At 41.8% G+C, this 20,200-nt stretch overlaps 4 protein-coding genes across 4 annotated transcripts in view; 2 read left to right on the top strand and 2 right to left on the bottom strand.

The window, feature by feature from the left end:
* mlnl (motilin-like) overlaps positions 1-1,031 on the top strand; it is a 2,246-nt gene extending 1,215 nt beyond the window's left edge. The window contains exons 3-5 of the mRNA XM_061070660.1: positions 446-547; positions 665-764; positions 926-1,031. Of these exons, the coding sequence (XP_060926643.1) occupies positions 446-547; positions 665-764; positions 926-933 (210 nt within the window). The 3' untranslated portion in view covers positions 934-1,031. The remainder of the gene's footprint in view (positions 1-445; positions 548-664; positions 765-925) is intronic.
* Positions 1,032-1,542: 511 nt separating this feature from the next.
* On the bottom strand, positions 1,543-10,163 carry zgc:64106 (uncharacterized protein LOC393348 homolog). The gene is made up of 6 exons (XM_061070099.1): positions 9,865-10,163; positions 6,755-6,994; positions 6,454-6,543; positions 6,159-6,347; positions 5,543-5,652; positions 1,543-2,285 (listed from the first exon to the last, which is right to left on the bottom strand). Exons 1-6 carry the CDS (start codon positions 10,019-10,021, stop codon positions 2,106-2,108), a joined length of 966 nt encoding a protein of 321 aa, XP_060926082.1. The 5' UTR covers positions 10,022-10,163; the 3' UTR covers positions 1,543-2,105.
* Positions 10,164-13,016: 2,853 nt separating this feature from the next.
* On the top strand, positions 13,017-17,746 carry aqp7 (aquaporin 7). The gene is made up of 6 exons (XM_061070100.1): positions 13,017-13,316; positions 14,178-14,304; positions 14,399-14,536; positions 14,673-14,791; positions 14,889-15,106; positions 15,334-17,746. Exons 1-6 carry the CDS (start codon positions 13,185-13,187, stop codon positions 15,518-15,520), a joined length of 921 nt encoding a protein of 306 aa, XP_060926083.1. The 5' UTR covers positions 13,017-13,184; the 3' UTR covers positions 15,521-17,746.
* tpgs2 (tubulin polyglutamylase complex subunit 2) lies at positions 16,530-19,861 on the bottom strand. The gene is made up of 7 exons (XM_061070101.1): positions 19,714-19,861; positions 19,504-19,583; positions 19,321-19,408; positions 19,071-19,211; positions 18,787-18,900; positions 18,528-18,691; positions 16,530-17,389 (listed from the first exon to the last, which is right to left on the bottom strand). The coding sequence occupies exons 1-7, from the start codon at positions 19,787-19,789 to the stop codon at positions 17,171-17,173; spliced, it is 882 nt and encodes a 293-aa protein (XP_060926084.1). The 5' UTR covers positions 19,790-19,861; the 3' UTR covers positions 16,530-17,170.
* Positions 19,862-20,200: the final 339 nt, after the last annotated feature.

Here is a 20,200-nt window from a genome sequence, read left to right as displayed (position 1 = left end):
AGGCATTCTCACTTCTTTTGCTCCATTTGACTTAAAATAACATTTTTTATAAAGATAACTGGCAGATTAGTTAATATTTAAAATAACCTTTGGCTGGTGTCCATATAGCTAATAACATATCAGTATATACATATCAGTAATAATGCTGCCTTATTCTGTCCATTTGATCCAACAGGGATGAAGGAATGACACATTTATTCTAACAGTTCTCATTCGTTTTCCAATGTGATGTTTTAGCTTTGCCAAGTTTGAATGATAAAGTTACAAAACTCAAGAGGAGGAGGTCGCCTGCAGCGTCACATCAGTATAAGAGGCTGATAAACTGTCTTTGGCTCAGTAAACAACAGAGTTTAATGATAAGTGATCAGTGTAGGTGTTGTTGATCTTCATATTTGGAGGCTGTAAAGTCTCTATCACTGTTTTCTCCTGCTATCTTGTGCTGCAGGATAGAGAGGGTACAAAGGACTTGGGGCCTCGGTCGGAAGATAGTCAGTTAGAGCCAGTCACTGTGCCAGAGCTTCCTCAGGTGGAACAAGATGGAAATCCTGTGAGTGCACATGCAAGTTACTGTACATTACCTTCACAGCTGGCGACTCTGCTGGTTTCCAATGTCCTGTTGTCATTAAATGCCAGCCACTAATACCTCTTTTGTGTTTGTGCTCAGGATAAAACAGTGGAGTTCACTGTCCGTCTATCACCAAAGCAGCTGGATCATGTGGCCCCGGTGATCGAAGAGTATATCGAGGAAATACTTGAGGAGAAAGGTAAAATAATTTGATTTGTACACGGTGGTGAGACACTTTTGTTAAAGATCCCATACGGTGTCCTTGTAACTACTTTTATTATCAACAGACTCACAAGTGATAGTTATTTGATTAAAAAGACCTCTCTGTAAATGTGATGTTCTCTCACTATCTCTCTGCAGCCAAATAGCGAGGCCGAAGACACTGGAGGAAGAATGAACTCAATGCTCACATGTTTTATTGTATTTTAATGAATCAGTCAATAAAGGGATGTAATCATATCACTAATGGGAGCCTCTGATGTCATTTCTAAGTTGCTTTCTGTTTCCCAAACACAAACACACAAAGAGACAAACAAAAGAACAGGCCTGCCGGGGAAGTAAGACAACAGGAAAACACAAACACAAGGTAATCCAGCGAACACAACCCCGAGCGATATAGACAAACCGACAAAGAGCGAAGGGAACAGAGGCACACAAAGGCCGGAAAGTAATAAGACACAGGTGAAACATTTAAAGTCACAGCAGTAACAAAGTACATTTACTCCGATATTACTGTACTGAAGTACCATTTTCATGTATCTGTTCTTTACTTAAGAGGATTTATTTTCCGGTACTTTTCACTTTTACTCCATTAGATATATTGGCAAATATCTGTGCTTTTAACTCCAGGAAATTAATCAGCAACTATCCTTATTATTGAGTTATTGCCAGTTACCTGGTTGCATCTTCTCCAGCGTCAGGACTTGTTGCTTTTCGATGTTTTATATGACAGAGATCTGGGCAATTATGATAGACAATTTCACTCTTTTCTTGCATTTTATTGAACAAACAATTTATCAATTCATGAAAAGAACATTAAGTTATACATGTACATGTTTACATTAGTATTTATATTTTTTAAAGCAATCCATGATGAGAGGTGAATGAACTGATCTTCCACCCCTTAGAGCAGGTAATAACAAAGGCGGTAAATAGACTTGAACAGGAAGTGATTCCAGAGCGGACATATGAGGAAGATAGTTTTCCCAAAATGAAACAGGAAATAATGAAATGGTCAAAGGTGCAGAATATAACAAAGTGATTAACCACAATTGACATGTTGTTTACAACAAGCCAAGGAACAGACAAAGACTTGTTATTTTAGGTAATGTTTCTCCTCTTTGATGTAGAGAAAGCATAGAGTGGTCCTAATCACGTGACATTTATTTGAGATCTCTGTAAAATAATATAAATGACATATATATAACTAAACCCTCCTGCTGGTTTTAAAGAGAGCTCTTAGCCCAGATGTCAGACTTCCTTCATCCCATGAGATGAACATAAGCCTTTTCTGTCAGCTGCCATTTGCCTGATAATAGTCTCAGAGCTTGGATGTCAGTCTCTCACATATCTCAAAGTCCTTGGCCGCCAGGGCAGTGTCTCGTGCTAAAGGCGCGGGTAGAACCAGAGAGCAGTCGCTGTCAAAATACTTCCCAGTTATCCCCTCGGTGTCCTCCGCCACTGCGCAGTAGAGTGAGCTGACTGCACCCTCTTCTGGAGACTGGGAGGGAGACAAGGATGGTGGAGATGAAACTTGAGATAACAGTCAAAAGAAACTTGCAGTTTAATATCTTTGCAATCTGTGCTGAGGAAAAAAAACTGTTGTAGACCAAATCACACATCAGAGCAGGAGGACATGAGACTGAAACTCTGAGAAAAAGACACTCCTGAATGGATCCCACATGTGAAAGTGAATACTGACACACACACACACACATACGCACACACACACATACGCACGCACACACACGCACATACGCGCACACACACACACACACACACACACACACACACACACACACACACACACACACACACACACACACACACACACACACACACACACACACACATACACACACACACACACACTAATCCAACCACTCCTGAATGGATCCCAAATGTGAAAGTGAATACTGACACACGCACACACGCACACACACACACACACGCACACGCACACGCACACGCACACGCACACACACACACACACACACACACACACACACACACACACACACACACACACACACACACACACACACACACACACACACACACAAGAATCCAACCTTAAGGACCAACTAAATGTTTATTTTTTCCACCCATGGTCCCTGTGTGCCGTGTCCATCGTTTGGAACCCTAACCCTAACCTGAACCTAACCCCTAACGGACAATTAATTCATTTTTATCCCTATTATGTGAGTAAATAGATATACAGCTCTGGAAAAAATTGAGAGACCACTCCAAATATTTCTTAAATCAGCATCTCTACGTGTATGGCAGCCAGTCCATTCCAGTTACTGTTGAATTTCAATAAAGGAAGACCTGATTCTACTACACGAGGTACTTCTTAGGTGATCACCTGAACCAAATCTTATTCAATGAACAAAAGTATAAAAAACAGTTCTGTGGTCATCACTATCCTCTTGCAATAGGACCAACTGGATGACAGAAACAGTGCTAATAGCACATCAAAAGTAAATGGAATGAAAAAAAGTGACTATTGACCATGCCAAAAGAGTTAAAAAGAGAAGTTTTGATTGAGTAAGAGAAGGGTTCAATTCTGGTTTTACTGGCAGAGGGATACAATGAGCGTCAGGTTGCTTCCATTGTTAAAATTTCAAAGACGGCAATTCATAAGAACAAGATCAATCAGCAGACATTAGGTACAACAAAGCTACAGACCGGCAGAGGACAAAAACGAATCTCTACTCCCCGGGATGACCGCCAACTCATTTTGAATTTCACTTAACAACCGTAGGACGACATCAAGTGAATACCAAAAAGAATGGCAAACTGGGGTGAAGTGCACAGCGAGGACGGTGAGAAACCGGCTTCTAGGGGCAGGGCTGAAGTCGTGCAAAGCTCGAAAAAAGCCCTTCATCAACGAGATGCAAAGAAGAGCCAGGCTGAGGTCTGCAAAAGACCATAAGGATTGGTCCATAGAGGACTGGACTAAGGCCATCTTCTCTGATGAGTCCAATTTTCAGCTTTTCCCAACACCTGGTCTTGTAATGGTTAGACGGAGACCTGGAGAGGCCTACAAGTCACAGTGTCTCGCACCTACTGTGAAATTTGGTGGAGGATCGGTGATGATCCGGGGGTTCTTCAACAAGGCTGGAATTGAGCAGATTAGTCTTTCTGAAGGACGCATGAATCAAGCAAAGTACAAAAATGTCCTGGAGGAAAACTAGCTTCCTTCTGCTCTGACAATGTTCCATACCTCTGAGGAGTGTTTTTTTCCAGCAGGACAATGCTCCATGTCACACAGCCAGGTCAGTGAAGGTGTGGATGAAGGACCACCAGATCAGGGACCTGTCATGGCCAGCCCAATCTCCAGAACTGAATCCCATTGAAAACCTCTGGATTGTGATCAAGAGGAAGATGGATGGTCCCAAGCCATCAAACAAAGTCGAGCTACTTGAATTTTTGCGCCAGAAGTGGGATAAAGCTACGCAACAGCAATGTGAAAGACTGGTGGAGAGCATGCCAAGACACATGAAAGCTGTGATTGGAAATCAAGGTTATTCCACCCAAATATTGCTTCCTGAACTCTTCCTAAGTTAAAACATTAGTATTGTGTTGTTTAAAAATGAATATGAACTTGTTTTCTCTGCATTATTCAAGATTGGAAGGCACTGCATCTTTTTTGTTATTTTGACCAGTTGTCATTTTCTGCAAATAAATGCTCTAAATGACAATATTTTTATTTGAAATTTAGGAGAAATGTTGTCAGTAGTTTATAGAATAAAACTAAAATTTCCATTTTACTCAAACACATATCATAAATAGCTGAACTAGAGAAACTGATCATTTTGAAGTGATCTTTTTATTTTTTCCAGATCTGTAGGTCCCCATAACATAGAGTAAAATCTTGACCACACGCACACACACACACTCACTGTCCCCCTGTCCTTTACTCTTCTGTGCAGTAGGAACACCGTATTCCTGAATACCAATAACACACTGGTGCAATTTTGAGACTGCTCCTATGTATATACCGCTAAGCTGCTATTGTTACCATAACTGGCTGAGTACCTAAGCTAATTATACTATGTTCGAACAGGATCAATAAACTACAGGAAGCCTGAGTAGCTTTCTGTAACAATGATGGCTGCCTGCACTTACTTCTAAATTAAGTTTCATTTTGAGGTTCTTGGGAAACATGTGGGAACACTTCAACTCAAGTGTTCCCGTGTTTTCTAGTGCGGGAGCTAGTTAGCACATTGAACTCGGCCGGCCAAAGCTTATCATCGTAACAGTGTCACCTTCCTGCAGATGATTACACACAATCTGGGTGGAACACAACACACTGTATCAGCAATCTATTTTTACACATTAATTTCCCAGCTTGTATCAATTTCAATTGCCGGGGGGGGTTTTGGTCAACTGGTGCAAAATAGGACACAATGTTTACTCTCTCCCACACGTTTTTAATGAAGTGTCTTACAAAACACTGAATTCCCCTGTTTGTCAAGGAGTGTCCCAATGGCAACAAATGCCCAGCAGGATTCACTTGGGGGGTGGGCTGGGTCGGTGGGGGGGGGTGCAGCAGGCGGACACCGGACGTGAGAAAATGATTTCTGCAGCGTGATTAAGAGCTTTCTCACATCTTTGTTGGTGTGTAACACTGCTTTTTCATCCAAAGATATTTGTTTTTTGTATTTTTGCATATGTCTTGTGTTAGATGTGTCATAAATCCCCCCCCCCCCCCCCCCCCCACTGACTCTTGGTCGACTCTTGGACAACACTCACCTTGAAAAAAAAAAATCCAATGATGTTGAAGAGGGAGCGGATCCAAAACGGATAGCTTCTCATTACCTCTGTCATGACAATACCAGGGTGGACGGAATTTGCAGTGACACCTACATGCACAGAGACACACAAAGACATATAGACTCACATTATTAGGCACAGAGGGAAACAGAGCGATGAAGGGGGGTTGAGAGAAAAGTCTCTGAACGCAGCGTTTTCAGAGGTTGATTGATTTAGATATTTATATGACTCAGAAGAGGAAAATCCATTTCAGCTGCAGTGTATATATAAAAGCTGGAAGCCCTGAGCGGCCTCACATGTGGCCTCCATTACAGTTCAAAAGACCAGAAAAAGCACTTTTCCCTTTCTTGTAATTTGTCTGAAAACATGTGCTGTGTCTCTGTTTGTGGAAACATGTTGGGCAGATACTGTGGGTTGTGAGCGGAGCACAGAGACACACAAAGTCTTATTTCCTAAACTAAACTAAACTTTAAGTACTGTACATTTGAATCTAAATGGACATTTTAATTTAATGAGATAAAAAAAACTATGCATGAGCTATATTAATATAGGTAATATTGCAACATAATTTTAGTAACTTGATTTTAGCACCTACCTGTCCCCTCTAACCTGTGGGCGAGTTCATTGGTACAGATGATATTATGCAGCTTTGTGTGGTTGTAGACGTTGTCCATGTGATACTTGAGGTTCCTGCCATAAAAATGAGAGAAGTCCACTTCGCCTTTCTTATGGTTGACTGAGCTGAGGGTGATGATCCGGGCCGGAGACGAGCGCTTCATCAGATCTGGGAAGTAATGGAGAAACGCACATGAGGGAAAATAAAAGTCAAAACCTTTAATGCTGCAACATAGACAGTCAAATACATTTCCAATTCCACAGAGTCTTCTTACCCAGCAGCAGGTTGGTGAGAAGGAACGGCCCCAGGTGGTTGGTGGCAAAAGACATATCAAAACCTTCCTTGGTAATCTGCTTGGGTAAACCTGTTTGTTGATGGGGGGAAAAACAATCCCTTTAAATGCTGTTAGGAAACAGTATGCTGGTGGAACACGAGCAGAAGCCACTTTTCAATAGATTATTTTTATTGTTGAATTACTGTGTGGCTGATGGGCAATTACTGACTGAATAATTTCTGTGTTGTATACTCTCACAATGCAGCCGTGACATAAATTATTACATTTTTGCATATGTCACCTGATACGGCAGCATTGTTGACAAGAATGTGCAGAGCTTTCTCCTCCTCCACAATCCTTTGAGCAAACGCCCTGACAGAGTCCAGAGAAGACAGGTCCACCAGACGCAGGTGGATGTCAGAGTTTCCCGTTTTCTCCCGGATTTCGTTCAGTGCTCCCATCCCCCGGGCTTCGCTGCGACAGGCGAGGATGACACGGGCTCCACGTCGTGCAAAGTCCATGGCAATGAACTTCCCGATCCCTAAGAGAGAGGAACAGAGAAAAACAATCAACGACAAGCAACCTGTCTCTCTCTCTCTCGACAAAATCCCCTATATAGTCTGCTTAAGGAAGTGTTACCCTAAGTTAGCACATATTTACTAAATATGAACAAACTCTCTTCATTAACTAAGGTGAGATCTGGAAAGGGCTCTCAGCAGAGAGTCTGTTCGAACACAACACAGCCTATAATGTTTTATACATTTATTTACTTGGGACATTTTCTTGAAAATCATGTGAAGATTCATAATAATTTGAAAATAGTCTAAAATGCCTTTTCAAAAAAGAGACAAAAATTCATGATTCAGGCTCTGTTTCCTTGAATAAGGTTACACTTTCAGAGGCAGGCTTTAGATGCTGTTCACAGGGAAGGTAGAGAGTGAGAGCCAGAACATTATACCCCAGGAGCACAGAAGACCCCTTCCCAACCCACCCACTCATCAGACATCCAGGATGACAGGAATAAGAGCAGGGATCCAGAACAGGTTTGTGGGTTGTGGGATGTTCATTAGCCTAGAGATATTTGTTCAGTAAATGTATACTGGGTTTGTCAGTTGGCCAGTTGGCCTCAGGCACGGCAGTTTTTCAAGGTAAACATGGTGGAGAAAGCCTAGAATACATACATACACGTTTGACAATTCATTATATCTAGCTATTTCCACCGCAGGGTGTTACCTTTCTACCTTTTAACCCTTCGGATCTACACTGATTACAGACATGGCCCTCCTGGAATTCAGTTGAAGGAAATCTGTCATAGCGACAGAGAACTTAAATCCCTAAGGACATAGCCACAATTGTTCCATATTATATATTAAATGGTTCAGCCAACGTCAAACGGCTCATGAGCATTTGTTTAAGACGTCTAATATCTGACCAAACAAATCTGAGTGCACAGCAACATGGCGTTTTACACATGTGACTAGCTAAATATACGAAAGAGGTTGTTTAAGATGTCGTACTGAAGGTGGTATAAGTCCATAAGTCCATCACCCTTCACTGTGTGTGCAGAGGGACTTTTGGGGGAAATGTCACATTTTGATCATGCAATGTAATCATGTTAATTTCCCCTTTGATTGATCATGATTGAATCTAATACAATGTAACCTTGATCATGCTGTATGCTTTTGTGCAGAGTGTATCAGGATGAGTAGATAAATACCAAATGTGTTCTTTTTTGATTGAAAGAGATGTACATGAAGAGAGGACCCAAGTTGCTCTATCTAACAAAACAGAAACCTACAGTTGGTGTCTTCTACTCACCAGTTCTTGCTGTTTCTTAGTTAATGCTAAACAGCTGCTAAAATAATCACTTGTAAAAACAAAGGTATAAGTTTAAATCCATGGTTAAGGCCCAAGAAACTAAAATACTGAGTGACTGTTGATGTATAGGTTTAGGACTCAGGACTGGATGCATGTTAAGGTTGAGAGTTAAGCAGCAGACACACTGGTGTGGGGAGGAACAAGCTTAAGATGAGAAGCTACAGAGGAATGTTTTCTACCCTGCTCTGCTCTAAAGATTTTAAACAACATTCTGGTAGCATCAAAGCCATTGTTATATTGATGGCTCATGCATTTTCGCTTGCCTCTATTCTTCTGTTATGAGTTTTCTTTCTTTTGGATTTGCCAATTAGACGGACATTAAAATAGGCAAAACACAATATTATATGTCACTTTATTGTGTATTCAACCTTTTCTTTTAAAAAAGTCACAATGTTTGTGACAAGCTCCTCCAACAATGACCAATCCAGAGTTTACATGCAGGTGAAAAATGTAAGGAAGAAATTTGCAAAATTCATGTAGAAACCAGCTGACGATGCCTTCACCCTTTTGGTACGAGCCGTCTCTGAGTGGATGAAGTATGAAAAAGATGTGAATCATGTGCGGCTGCCTCGGCAGTCACCAGATGTGAACCCAATTGAAAACATATGGGAGAGTGTTAGACAGTGCTCTCCACCGCCATCATGGAAACACCACAGAAGGGATAACCTCGTGGAAGAATGGTGTTACATCCCTCCAGTAGAGCTTCAGAGACTTGTGGTATCAATGCAAAGCTCCCACTGAAGCTGTTCTGGTGGCTCTGTGGCCCGTCAGCATCTTACTAAGATGTTGGTCTTTACTTGAATTTGTCCCCAGTCTGAATTGAAGATGTGCCCCCGATGTAAGGATCTGAGCAGAAGGTTCAAGCTTTCTAATCACATGAAAATAATAACATAACTTGTGTCTTAATCCTTGTGGCCCATGCATTTATTGTTTGCCTTTGCTGTTTCTGGGCTCCTCTACTTTCACTAACCTCATTGTTTTGCTTTTTCAAATCAACAGATAGACACACTGAGCTGCATTTTGGTGCTATAATAAACTTGAATAAGTTAATGATTAAAATCAGACAAGGTTCAAATTACACAGCAGGCTCAATGAGACCAAACTGTTAATTTGAGAGGTCATAGTGATCTCTCATCCTGTTTAGTCGATGTAGGATTAAAGAATGTCGGCTTCTGAATGACTGATAGCAGCAAATGAGCAGGCAGTCTAATCTTACAAATCTAACAGCGCACTGATGTCTGTGATAAGCGTAGATCCGAAGGGGTAAAATAAATAGGAATTTAGTAGGAAAATATAGCTTTAAACACTGTAATTAATAGATGACAATATACTATTTAGTATGTAAGTAAAAGCTGTGTCTTAGAAAATGACTACATCAGCTTTTACTGATATTTTCAGTCAAAACTGTCTGTAATTTACCAAAACTACTATTCACACAGTAGCTGGATGAAAAAGACAACTTGATTCCACTTCATCTACAACATGTAAAGCGGGGGACAGTCACAATGGAAAGCGCTGTCAGATACAACCAACCTGTATTGGCTCCGGTCACTATAGCCGTCTTCCCATTGAGGCGCACGGTGCAGCCCTGGGGATCCCAGCGTCCTCTCCGCTGAAGGCGCACGACCAGCGCCAGCAGCGCGGTGGACAGAGCCCACAGCGGGTGGCAGAGGAGATCGAGCAGAACCATTTGATTGCCTGAGCTGAGAGGGTCTGAGGACCGGGAGAGAAGGAGAGAGCAGGTCCTGAAGAGCGTCCTCACAAAGTAGGTGTGACTCCAAAAGTTTTTAAGCGCCTCCTGGTCGAGGAGCTGTTGTTCCAACGGTTCCAGACGGACGGGAGCGCGCGTCACCGAGAATCAAAGGTCAGTCAAACGGAAGTCACACTCAACAAGGGGTAATAAGGTTCATACACAACTTTGGGCACTAAGCAGTGGTGTATAAAGTACTTGAAAGCCATACTTGAGTAAAAGTACAGATATCTTACCTGAAAGTGACTTCGGTAAAAGTAGACACTCGTCAGAAAATGACTTGAGTAAAAGTCTTAAAGTAGCTCATATTAAAAGTACTTAAGAATAAAAAGTATCTGGTGTTGAAATGTACTTAAGTATCAAAAGTAAAAGTACAAGTACCAAAATTAAAAATGCAAAGTGCTTTTATAGTAGGCCTATAAAGACACAAAACTAACCAAAATGTTTCTCCTCAAGATTTATTTCAACTGACTGAAAAATGTTAACAACAATATGAATATAATGTATATAATGTAAAAATGTTGAACCCTAGATGAGAGAGAGAGAGAGAGAGAGAGAGAGAGAGAGAGAGAAAGAGAGAACCAACCTCCGCTGCTCAAGTAACGAGCCAGTTTGAGAATGTAAGAAGTAGAAAGTACACATATTTTTTTTCAAATGTAACGAGTAAAAGTAAAAAGTCGTCAGGAAAAAAAAATTCTCAAGTAAAGTACAGATATGTGAAAAATCTACTTAAGTACAGAAACAAAGTATTTCTACCTCGTTACTTCCCACCACTGGCACTAAGTATGTGTTTTTTCGTAATGGAATTGATGGTGTCCTGTTCTTTCTGCTTATTTAAGAATGACAAACTGCAGGGGGCTTCCATAGAGTTGATTAACTCACCAAGTGTAAAACAATACACAATATTTATTTTAACCCATCATTTCTTTATAGAATTGTCGATATATTGTCTGCTGAGTTTCTTTCCGTGTAAAGCCTATATATGATGCTATTGAAACTGCGTAAACACTTCCTAGATCAATATGTTGTTTAAACTATAACTGAAGGAAAGTCCTATTGGTTTAATGTTGTAAACTGTCTAACTTTGCTTAAATAAACATTATTATGAGTACAAATTTACTTTGACGTTTACAAACAAGGCCGGTGATCCTCCCTCCCAGCTTCAATTGTTGTTTGCTGAGGAATTAAGTAATTTTATATCGATATTTTCTAGCACCTGCATAGGTCCATTTCACTTTTTCTCTAAACGACACCAGTTGAGACAAAGTGTTTTTCATTAATTATCGGTTACATGTGTAGGAATCAGATTTAGCTCTCCCAGGAAGCTGACCTGCGAGAGGACTTAGTACTCACTTCTAAATCAGCCTCCCCAGGACCTGTAAGTTGCGTTCGCCTTTTTGTTCTGACACAGACCCTTTGTTTATAGCTCAGCTCACAACCTAATGTTTTAAATGTACCCTTATGTGATGGTTGGAAGCCCCTTGTGAATATTGACCAGCAAACAGCATTTTGTTGCCTTGCTGTGATGCCATCTCGGCTGCACAGTAGTTAAAACTAATGAGTGCACTGTGTAATCATAGAATGGGGAGAGGGAGAGGGGGAAGACACACAGCTAAGGGCTGGGTCAGAATCATATGGTTCAGGCAGATAAAAAAGGCTGTTGACATGATGCAGACGTTATGAGATGAAGGCATGTCAAATGTCAATTTGTCTTTAAAAGTTAAAATAAGGGTTACCAGGTTTTCTTTGATTAGGCTGAGGTGTTCCACCAGGGAACCAGCAGATGGCAGAAACTGTTTTGTCACGTCCTTCTTTCCAATGAACAGTACGTTTGTTTTGCTTGAGAAAAGAGTGAGTAGCAATACATAAACTCAGCGGTATACAGTGAAGAAAAAGTTTGCTACATATGTGTATAAAAGGGAGCCTTTAAAATTAAATAAAAGGGGTCCCAGAAATCACTTTTTGGATGCACCAACGATAACAAGAAGACGCAGAACCTCCTGTTTAACTGGTAAGATGAAAACCACTGCGGAATGGTCCAGAACTGTCATGAAGAAGATAGAGGCAAATGATGGAAAGATCATCACCTGTTTGCAGGGGGGGTTAAGCTAAATGCTAATGTAGTATGCTAATATGATGTTGTTAAGCTGGGTTCACAAACATTTACTGAATAGACCAAATATTTAATAAAAGGGATGGGAATTCCATGTGTTTGCGTTGGACTTGATTTTATATTTTGCTGTTGTGATGCAAGATTAAAAAAGATGGTTGTCATTGTTTTAGCAAATTGAAAAACATGCAGAAAAAAACAAAATATGCACACAAAAAATGATCGCCATTGACTTAAAGTGAACATATTATGCCCATTTTCACAACAAGTTGATATGGTTCCTTGGGGTCTTAATGAAATGTCTGTAACATATTTTGGTCAAAATACCACAAGGATCATTTAAAAGAGAACCCTTTTTACCATATCTAAAACAGCCCTTCTCAGATTGACCTGTTTTGTACGGAAGAGGATTAGGGCCACTGTGGAAAAAACAAGTGAGAATTCTTCTGACTTTTTTCTCAGAACTCAGAATTCTGACTTTTTCCTCAGAATTCTGACTTTAAAGTCAGAACTCACTTGTTTTTTCCACAGTGGCCCTAATCCTCTTCTGTAGTTTCTGTCGTTTAAAGGTGGCAGCAAATATTTCTGTTTTGCACAGCTGTTGGATTTGTAAACCTTTTCACTTATTGGCCCAGTATTCTCAGATAATGCAGAGCCATTGGAGGATGTGTGTGACTGTGTGTGTGTGTGTGTCAGCATATCCAGGGGTGGGGGGTTGGTCAGAACTATAAACTGTGGACAAATCTCAATGGGCATGTGTGACGGAGTGAGAGAAAGAGAGAGAGAGGGGGAGGGAGAAAGGGAGAGAGACTTACACAAAGAGAAAGTTAGAGGAGGAGCGAAGTTAGGGGAGAGGGGCTAAACAGAAACAGACTGCTGTTTGTGGACTACTGCCTGACATGGGAGGTCTGTAGAACATCTGAGAGGAGGTCTGAACTTGAGCTCTATTTTACTACGAAACCTCCAGGGGCAAAAGCAGAGAAGAAAGAGGAAATGAAGGACCTGTCAGTAGAAGTCGGGGTCTCTCAGCGGAAGGGAGATAAACTAACTCGACCCAAAGTCTGGCTAAAGAACAAACTTGTTCGAGTGGGACTTGCTGAATGTCTTTGCACGTATGTCATGATGGTAAGAGTTAATTACGAAAGAAGTGTCCAGCCATGCATACTTTGACAGCCTCTGTTGTAAGAATATGTGACTTTAAACTTTTCTCTGTCTGATTACACTTTCCCTTTTAATTGTCAAGCTCTTACTTGTCTTAAGAGCACACTGTGGCACCATCTATTACTAATGTCCTGCTCTTGACCCTGATGCCACGCTCCGGCGTCCAAACACATGGCACGTTTCTCTGTCGCATGGCAGGGGGGTTGTATGTGGGGATTGGTGGATTCAAGTGGGTGAACCAGGAAATCTAGGGTTACCGGAGGAATGGTCAGGCAGCAGACCACATGGAGAGGGTTGCAAAAGTCACATGCTATCTGTCAGCTATACTTAGAAGGAAGGCAGAACTACACACTCACGCATGAACAGGTAGCACACGAGAGCTGGATAAGCATATGTGCACATGCACGGCCACATTCTGTTTCTTATAAAGACTCGTACTTGCTGTGTTTGCACATTGGAAACCAGACTTGTTTATAACCCAGATATGCACAAGTCTTATAAGAGGAACTTCACTTTTCCTGTTTCCTCACTGCAGCTTGTCAATGTCAGCCCTTCTCCTCTCTGCCGACAGTCTTACACATAAATGAAATCAAATTCTTCAGTTTGGCTTCTTTAAATGCAGCATCAGGGTCACATTTCTCTAAACTAAAACACTCACTAGCACTGAATTAATTGGCACAACTGTTTGCTGAGTGTCCAGCATCTGCTTGGTAGTTTTTAATGTGCTGCTTGTTGGAGTGTTTCCCCTCCATGAGTCTGTCTGTGAGCATCTCCCTCTCTGTGATCATCATCTGTGACCCGGCCTTGTTTATTGTCGGCTCTCAGGCGTTCGGCCTGGGGTCTGTGGCCCAGGTAGTGACAGGACAGGGAGCGTTCGGAGGGTACCTCAGCATCAACCTGGGTTTTGCACTGGGTGTCACTATGGGGGCGCATGTCGGAGGGACAGTCTCAGGTAAGGGTGGCGCATGAACTCACGCAGAACTCACCTCACAAATATTATATAGCAGCCGTTGTGCAGCTCATTGACTGTTTTTTTCGTCCATCAGGGGCACATATGAACGCTGCGGTGTCGTTCACAATGTGCACGTATGGTCGCCTTGCATGGAGGATGTTGCCTGTGTATGTTTTTGCACAGCTGTTGGGATCATTTCTGGCAGCAGGGACAATTTATGCCGTCTATTATGGTGAGGGAACACTGCATGTTCACGCACACCGAGACCCTGAACCCTGTAGTGCTATAAAATCTTATCAATTACTGGTAAATGATTGCTGTATTATCTGTGGTCATATTTGTCTTATCGATATTGTCTCCCCATGCAGATGCTATATTTGAGTATTCTGGAGGAAACCTGACAGTGACTGGTGAAAGGGCCACTGCTGGTATCTTTGCCACCTATCCAGCACCATACCTCTCTGTGATGTCTGGATTCATTGACCAGGTCCAAATCACTATCACTCTGCCTGCTACCTCTTCACCGTTATATTATTTTACACTCTATCTATCGTGACTTTATATACGTTGTGTGTGACTTCCAGGTGTTTGGCACGGCCATGCTGCTGCTGTGCCTGCTGGCTCTGTTCGACCAGAGGAACAAGCCGGCCCCAGCCGGTGGCGAGCCTGCCGCGGTGGGACTCCTGGTGCTGCTCATCGGCATTTCCCTGGGCAGCAACAGCGGCTACGCCATCAACCCCAACAGAGACATCGCACCCAGGGTCTTCAGTGCCATAGCCGGCTGGGGAACTGATGTGTTCAGGTGCACAGGGGCGATGTTAGGGGAGGGTTTGCTGTTGCTGCATTTCACCTCAAGTTGGGGTCACTTGGCAACAAATCATCTTTGTTAATAATTACACAACCTGTGCTGCTTTTTAACAAATACTACAAGGGGTTATCGCTGATTGTTTATTAACTGAATAAAGGGGAAAAAAGCTCAAATACGTACTAAATGTTTTTCTATCTTCCCCTCTCTGTCTTTATCTATAGGGCTGGAAATGGGTGGTGGTGGGTGCCGCTAGTTGCTCCCCCCATTGGAGGGGTGCTGGGTGCAGGGATCTACAAGGCTTTGGTGGAATTGCACCACCCACACGTGGATGAACTGGGTGAGGGGTTGCTGGATGAGTTAAAGGAGGACTCTGTTCATAAATTCAATAGTGAAAATACAATTTTGTAAGAAACTCAGTTATGTTAAAGGCATGTGTAGCATAGCTGTGTGGATATCTGTAAATAAGAGAAATGTTCAATTTTAAAAAAAGAGACCAAAAACAAAATGCTTTGTCAAAAGACGGCACAAATTTATATTGAATATATCAAGCAATTTTAAAATTCAGTCAGTTTTATGAAATTACATTTATCATAACCAGATAATGTAAAAAATCGACAGTGGTACATGGAACACAGTATAGGAATGTGTGAAACATGACACTGATATCAACTATGTTTTGCTCCTAAGAAACTACATTTCATGCAGGTAAGAAGAAACAAGAACTCATTCACCAGCTCATATTTAATGCATATATTATTGAGGTTATAGCAGCATATATAACCTTGGTATCATCCATTTCAGCAAATCAGCAGGAGACCACTTACACGAGCTTGGGAATTACAGTGTATGTGAAGAAAAACATACAAGCCCTAATACATTGCACATCAAGTAAAATAAAATAGGAACGGTAGCTTCCAATGTAACATGTTCTTCTTTGCAACAATCCAACACTCAGCAGCCTCAAGGCAAAATGTGTGTATCATTTAGTGAGAGGCTTACATCTAACCCCCATATTTGATTTGCTGCAATATATGAAATTATATTTTCACTTTTAGTGATATCATCTATGTTAAGATCGACAGGCCTAAACTCAAACACATTTCTTTAATTGAATTTTACATGATTATAACACAGTATGAGTGAGGCACTAGAGAGATATAGTGAATACAGTGGAAAAAGTCCAAGATGACTAATGTTTTGTTTGATGGTTTGTTTCCACACATTGTGTGGCAACAAACCACACATTAATTGTGTAACGTTAAGAGTCCACAGATGCTCTGAATTGTGGGTCAATGTCTGCAGGCAAAAAGCACTTTTATCGTCCAACTGAAAACAGCAGTATTATTATTGTCTTGCTCTTTCAATTTCGCATTCACAGAGATTTTCATGAGCAATTCTTTTCAAACTTCTTTCATAAATGTATATATATATATATATATATTATATATAGTATGTTATTGCTGTGTTTGACATTCAAATTGAAATATTTACAACAGCAAACCAAATCTAAGGGATAAATACGTATAATTATAAAGTAACATAGTGCCCTTATTGAGTATTATTTGTCCTATAGTAGTTATAGCAGTGATACAATTTGTTGCTACCTTTCAGTATTACTATGTCAGCAGCACATGATCAAACTTCTTGACTTGGCTGATGAGTTGTTTTGACCAGCAGGTGTCCCCAGCGAACACTGAGTTAAATGAGTGTGCAGATAATATATCTGTCTCATTGGAGACAAGCCTCATTTCTCCATCACTATCATAGAGCAATGAAATTTAAAAAACTACACTTGAATTATTTGGATTTTTCAAGTCTATTTAGACGTAAGGCAGGTATTCTTTAATCACCTACACATAAATAAGGTTAGAATAACTGTTTACATGCCTCACTGCCTCCAACAGCCGGTACCACTTCAGCCATGTGTAGAGGCAGGAGAACCCTGGTTCGTCTGTCCAGACGTTCAGGAGTCCAAGATGAAGGAATCACTGAGTGCTTTTTTAAGCCATGTTGACCGTACACAAAGGATTACAATGTTTTCCTTGATTGGGAACCTTCTCACCGCTTTGTCCCACTTAGTCTCCCTGTGCTCCCTTGGCTCTTGGCAGCGTTGCCTGAGCTGCACTGCGATGGCGGTTTCTTCTTGGGTGCCGGCGCCTTGGCTTTGCCTTTGAAGGCCTTGGTCGGATCCAGTTTGTTGAGATAAGAATCTCCCGCAGCATCAGCCATGCTGTGCTCACTGCTGAAGGTCAGCGGCTGGTACAGTGAGGCCCACTGCTGCAAAGGGACAGCACATAGACAGGGTGTCACTTATCTAGTCATGTGGAGAAAAAAAGTCAAAGTAATAGCTTATAAAATAACCATTAGGAACTGGAGGTAACAATAGGAACACAAGAGACACATCGCAAAGGTCACACTACCTACGTTACTCTATGTTGTGTAGTTTACAACCTCAGGAACTTTTGGGATTCAATGCATATAGGACTTGAAGAGACTTGAACAATCTGATGTTTAGAAGAGATTAACTATTATGTAATCATGTTAAAATGTTAGTTCAGTCAATGTTGTTATATTATAATATATATTATACCGGAAAGGGAAAAACTCAATAAAATGTATTTTATACACCTACAATGACTCCAAGTGTTATTAATGATACTGGAATGCCTACAATACAATGAAGAACATTCTGAGTAAATATGAAAGCCTAGAAAATCAAAACGAGGGAAATTTGAAGATTTAATATAGTTATGTAATCGCACATACCTATAATATATATATATAATATATCACTCCTTTTGGACAAATGAATACGACCATATTAAAAGGTAATCAAAGAATGTTAATGGTGCATCCATCAGTGATGTGACAGAACTAAAGAGGGAGTGTTTTAGGCTATGTGATATTCTGAAGGGTAATATGCAAGGTGGTTGGAATGACAATCACTGAGAAGCTAGATATATTAATACAGCAGTGACCTGGATAAAGACCCAGAGGCACCGACAGGAGTGAGGGGATCTTCCTACCACTACGGACATGAAGAGGCTGCTGTGATTAAATTTGCAGATGAGAAAAATAAAGTCTTAATAAATCCTCTCTGTAAATTGGCAAGTTGTGATATTGATGATGGTGAATTCATTCACATTAAGATTGTGATTGTTAAGTCATGTGTGTGTGTTTCCTCCCTGTGAAGTCAGGCAGTCTATCTGTTCATGAATTCCACAACCGATCTAGACCACTCCTGAATTTTGATCACATCTAAGAGGAAATTCTACGAAACTGATAATTGGTGAAAACCACAGATTCCTTCACACCGCTCTCATTTGCCACTTCAAATCTTCTTCATTTCATTTCATTTGACTGGTTCATGCAGAGGGCTGATTGTCTTTAAAGAGTGACTTGGGCCTTTTGCTACCTTGGCCTGCGGGCTGGGGCCATATGGAGTGAAGGTATACTGCCACTCAGGCAGGCCCAGGTGAGTTATCATCAGTCGGTAGTAAGAGGTGAAAGTTGCGGTGAGAAAATGCCAACACAGTGAGCAATCCAGGAACCAGATTTCACTCTGCTGGGCTACTACACCTGGAAAACACAAAGTAAAACCTCTATCAAGCACAATGATTTAACATGAGGTAATATATTGTTGTCGAGAGGGAGAGATGCAATAAACAAAAGACCTGCGGTGCAGTTTTTGTAGACCAAGCACACCTTGCCGTTCCCGCCACAGGAATCCAGCTCAAAGATGCGGCTCCGGGAATCAAAATGGGGCACAGCAGGCGCTCGCTCCGACCCTGCCGAGCAGCAGTAATGAATCTTACATAACTATTTACTCTCCAATCAAAATTCCATTCATTAGTCTGCTTTCTGCACAAGTGGGCACATGTAAACAGACTTAATCGAAGGTGACACGCTGTAATTGTCGTGTTAAGCCCACATCAGCATTCTGACAGGTGAGCTTTACCAAGTGTAGCGTCGCTTTCCTCCCAGTCCAGGTCTGCCAGGGAGGGGGCGTTGGGAAGGGAGAACAGGGACACTGGTTGGAGGAGTGGCCACAGCCGGGCCACACTGTTCACCACCATGCATCCTAAGGGAACACACTCATCTGGAACACACACAAAGAAAGAGAGTGATCTAGGGATAAATAATAGGCTATAATTTGAATTGTGAGATAGAATATGAAAAAAAATGAAGCGAATAATGAAATCCCCTACTGTCTAGTTTAACACTCCAGGTCAGAGTGAACCCATCAGTTGTCAGGTAGAAATCTCTCAGGTCTTCTGGCAAAATACAGGTGTTTTTCTGAAAAGGTGGAGATAGAGAGCACAATGTTTAACCACGTTCACACCACACCACACCACGAAAAGTGAGATCTGGGATGTCCCTTCGTTTGTCACCTGTTCCCATGACAACAGGCTCCTCTTCTCTGCAGGCTCCCTCTCGGCGAACCGCACGTCCACGACACCCGGCATGTTCTCTGACACAACACAGGGACAGATCAGTGAGATAGTGAGTGCACATTACATGCACATTACATGCACATCACATGCACATCAACACACACATAAACGTGCTAGCTAGCTGGTGTGGACGCAGGGGATACACACCGAGTATGCGAGTGATGCCGAGGGTCAGTCTCTCGGCGATACCTTTAAACGCCAGGTTTGCTTTCCCCTCTTCCATTAGGAGAACAGTGTGAGCAGCAGCTGGGGAGACAGGTGAGAATATCTGAATATCTGGGTCGGTCACCTCGGTGCTGCTCCATCAGCTGACAACGCTTTACTTTCACCTTCCTCAAGCAGGAGCCGACCCGCCCTCAAAGTGCCTCTCATTGGCTTATCCTGATGTTGTTCCGCCCTTTTAACCAATTATCAGCCTCGCTGCCGTACCAGCATATCAGAGTCAGCATAGGGGCGGGTCTTTACGCGCCTCGGGTGGAGAAACAAGTCAGGTTTGACAGATAACTGACATGTGTCCGAGCCAATAGAAAGTCGCCTGTTTGCAGCAGAACCAATCGGCTCTTGAGTTGAAGTAGGAGAGGCGGGGCCTGGAGTGCTTAGCAACGCGCTTGGCTCTCAGGGAGTGGTGGCGGTT

Source organism: Limanda limanda, chromosome 4 (genome assembly GCF_963576545.1).
Source record: "Limanda limanda chromosome 4, fLimLim1.1, whole genome shotgun sequence".
Lineage (NCBI taxonomy): Eukaryota > Metazoa > Chordata > Actinopteri > Pleuronectiformes > Pleuronectidae > Limanda > Limanda limanda.
This window is presented reverse-complemented; position numbering and strand designations above follow the sequence as displayed.

Coding starts and splice junctions, on each gene's coding strand:
- zgc:64106 (XM_061070099.1), bottom strand. CDS start 10,021: ATGGTTCTGCTCGATCTCCTCTGCCACCCGCTGTGGGCTCTGTCCACC. Junction 6,348..6,453: donor TCTCACCAACCTGCTGCTGG/GTAAGAAGACTC, acceptor ATTACTTCCCAG/ATCTGATGAAGCGCTCGTCT. Junction 5,653..6,158: donor CCACAGGTTAGAGGGGACAG/GTAGGTGCTAAA, acceptor CTGTGCATGTAG/GTGTCACTGCAAATTCCGTC.
- tpgs2 (XM_061070101.1), bottom strand. CDS start 19,789: ATGGAAGAGGGGAAAGCAAACCTGGCGTTTAAAGGTATCGCCGAGAGA. Junction 18,692..18,786: donor CTACAAAAACTGCACCGCAG/GTCTTTTGTTTA, acceptor TGTGTTTTCCAG/GTGTAGTAGCCCAGCAGAGT. Junction 17,390..18,527: donor GCCCCAGCCCGCAGGCCAAG/GTAGCAAAAGGC, acceptor GTCCCTTTGCAG/CAGTGGGCCTCACTGTACCA.
- aqp7 (XM_061070100.1), top strand. CDS start 13,185: ATGAAGGACCTGTCAGTAGAAGTCGGGGTCTCTCAGCGGAAGGGAGAT. Junction 13,317..14,177: donor TTTGCACGTATGTCATGATG/GTAAGAGTTAAT, acceptor GTCGGCTCTCAG/GCGTTCGGCCTGGGGTCTGT. Junction 14,792..14,888: donor TGTCTGGATTCATTGACCAG/GTCCAAATCACT, acceptor TGTGACTTCCAG/GTGTTTGGCACGGCCATGCT.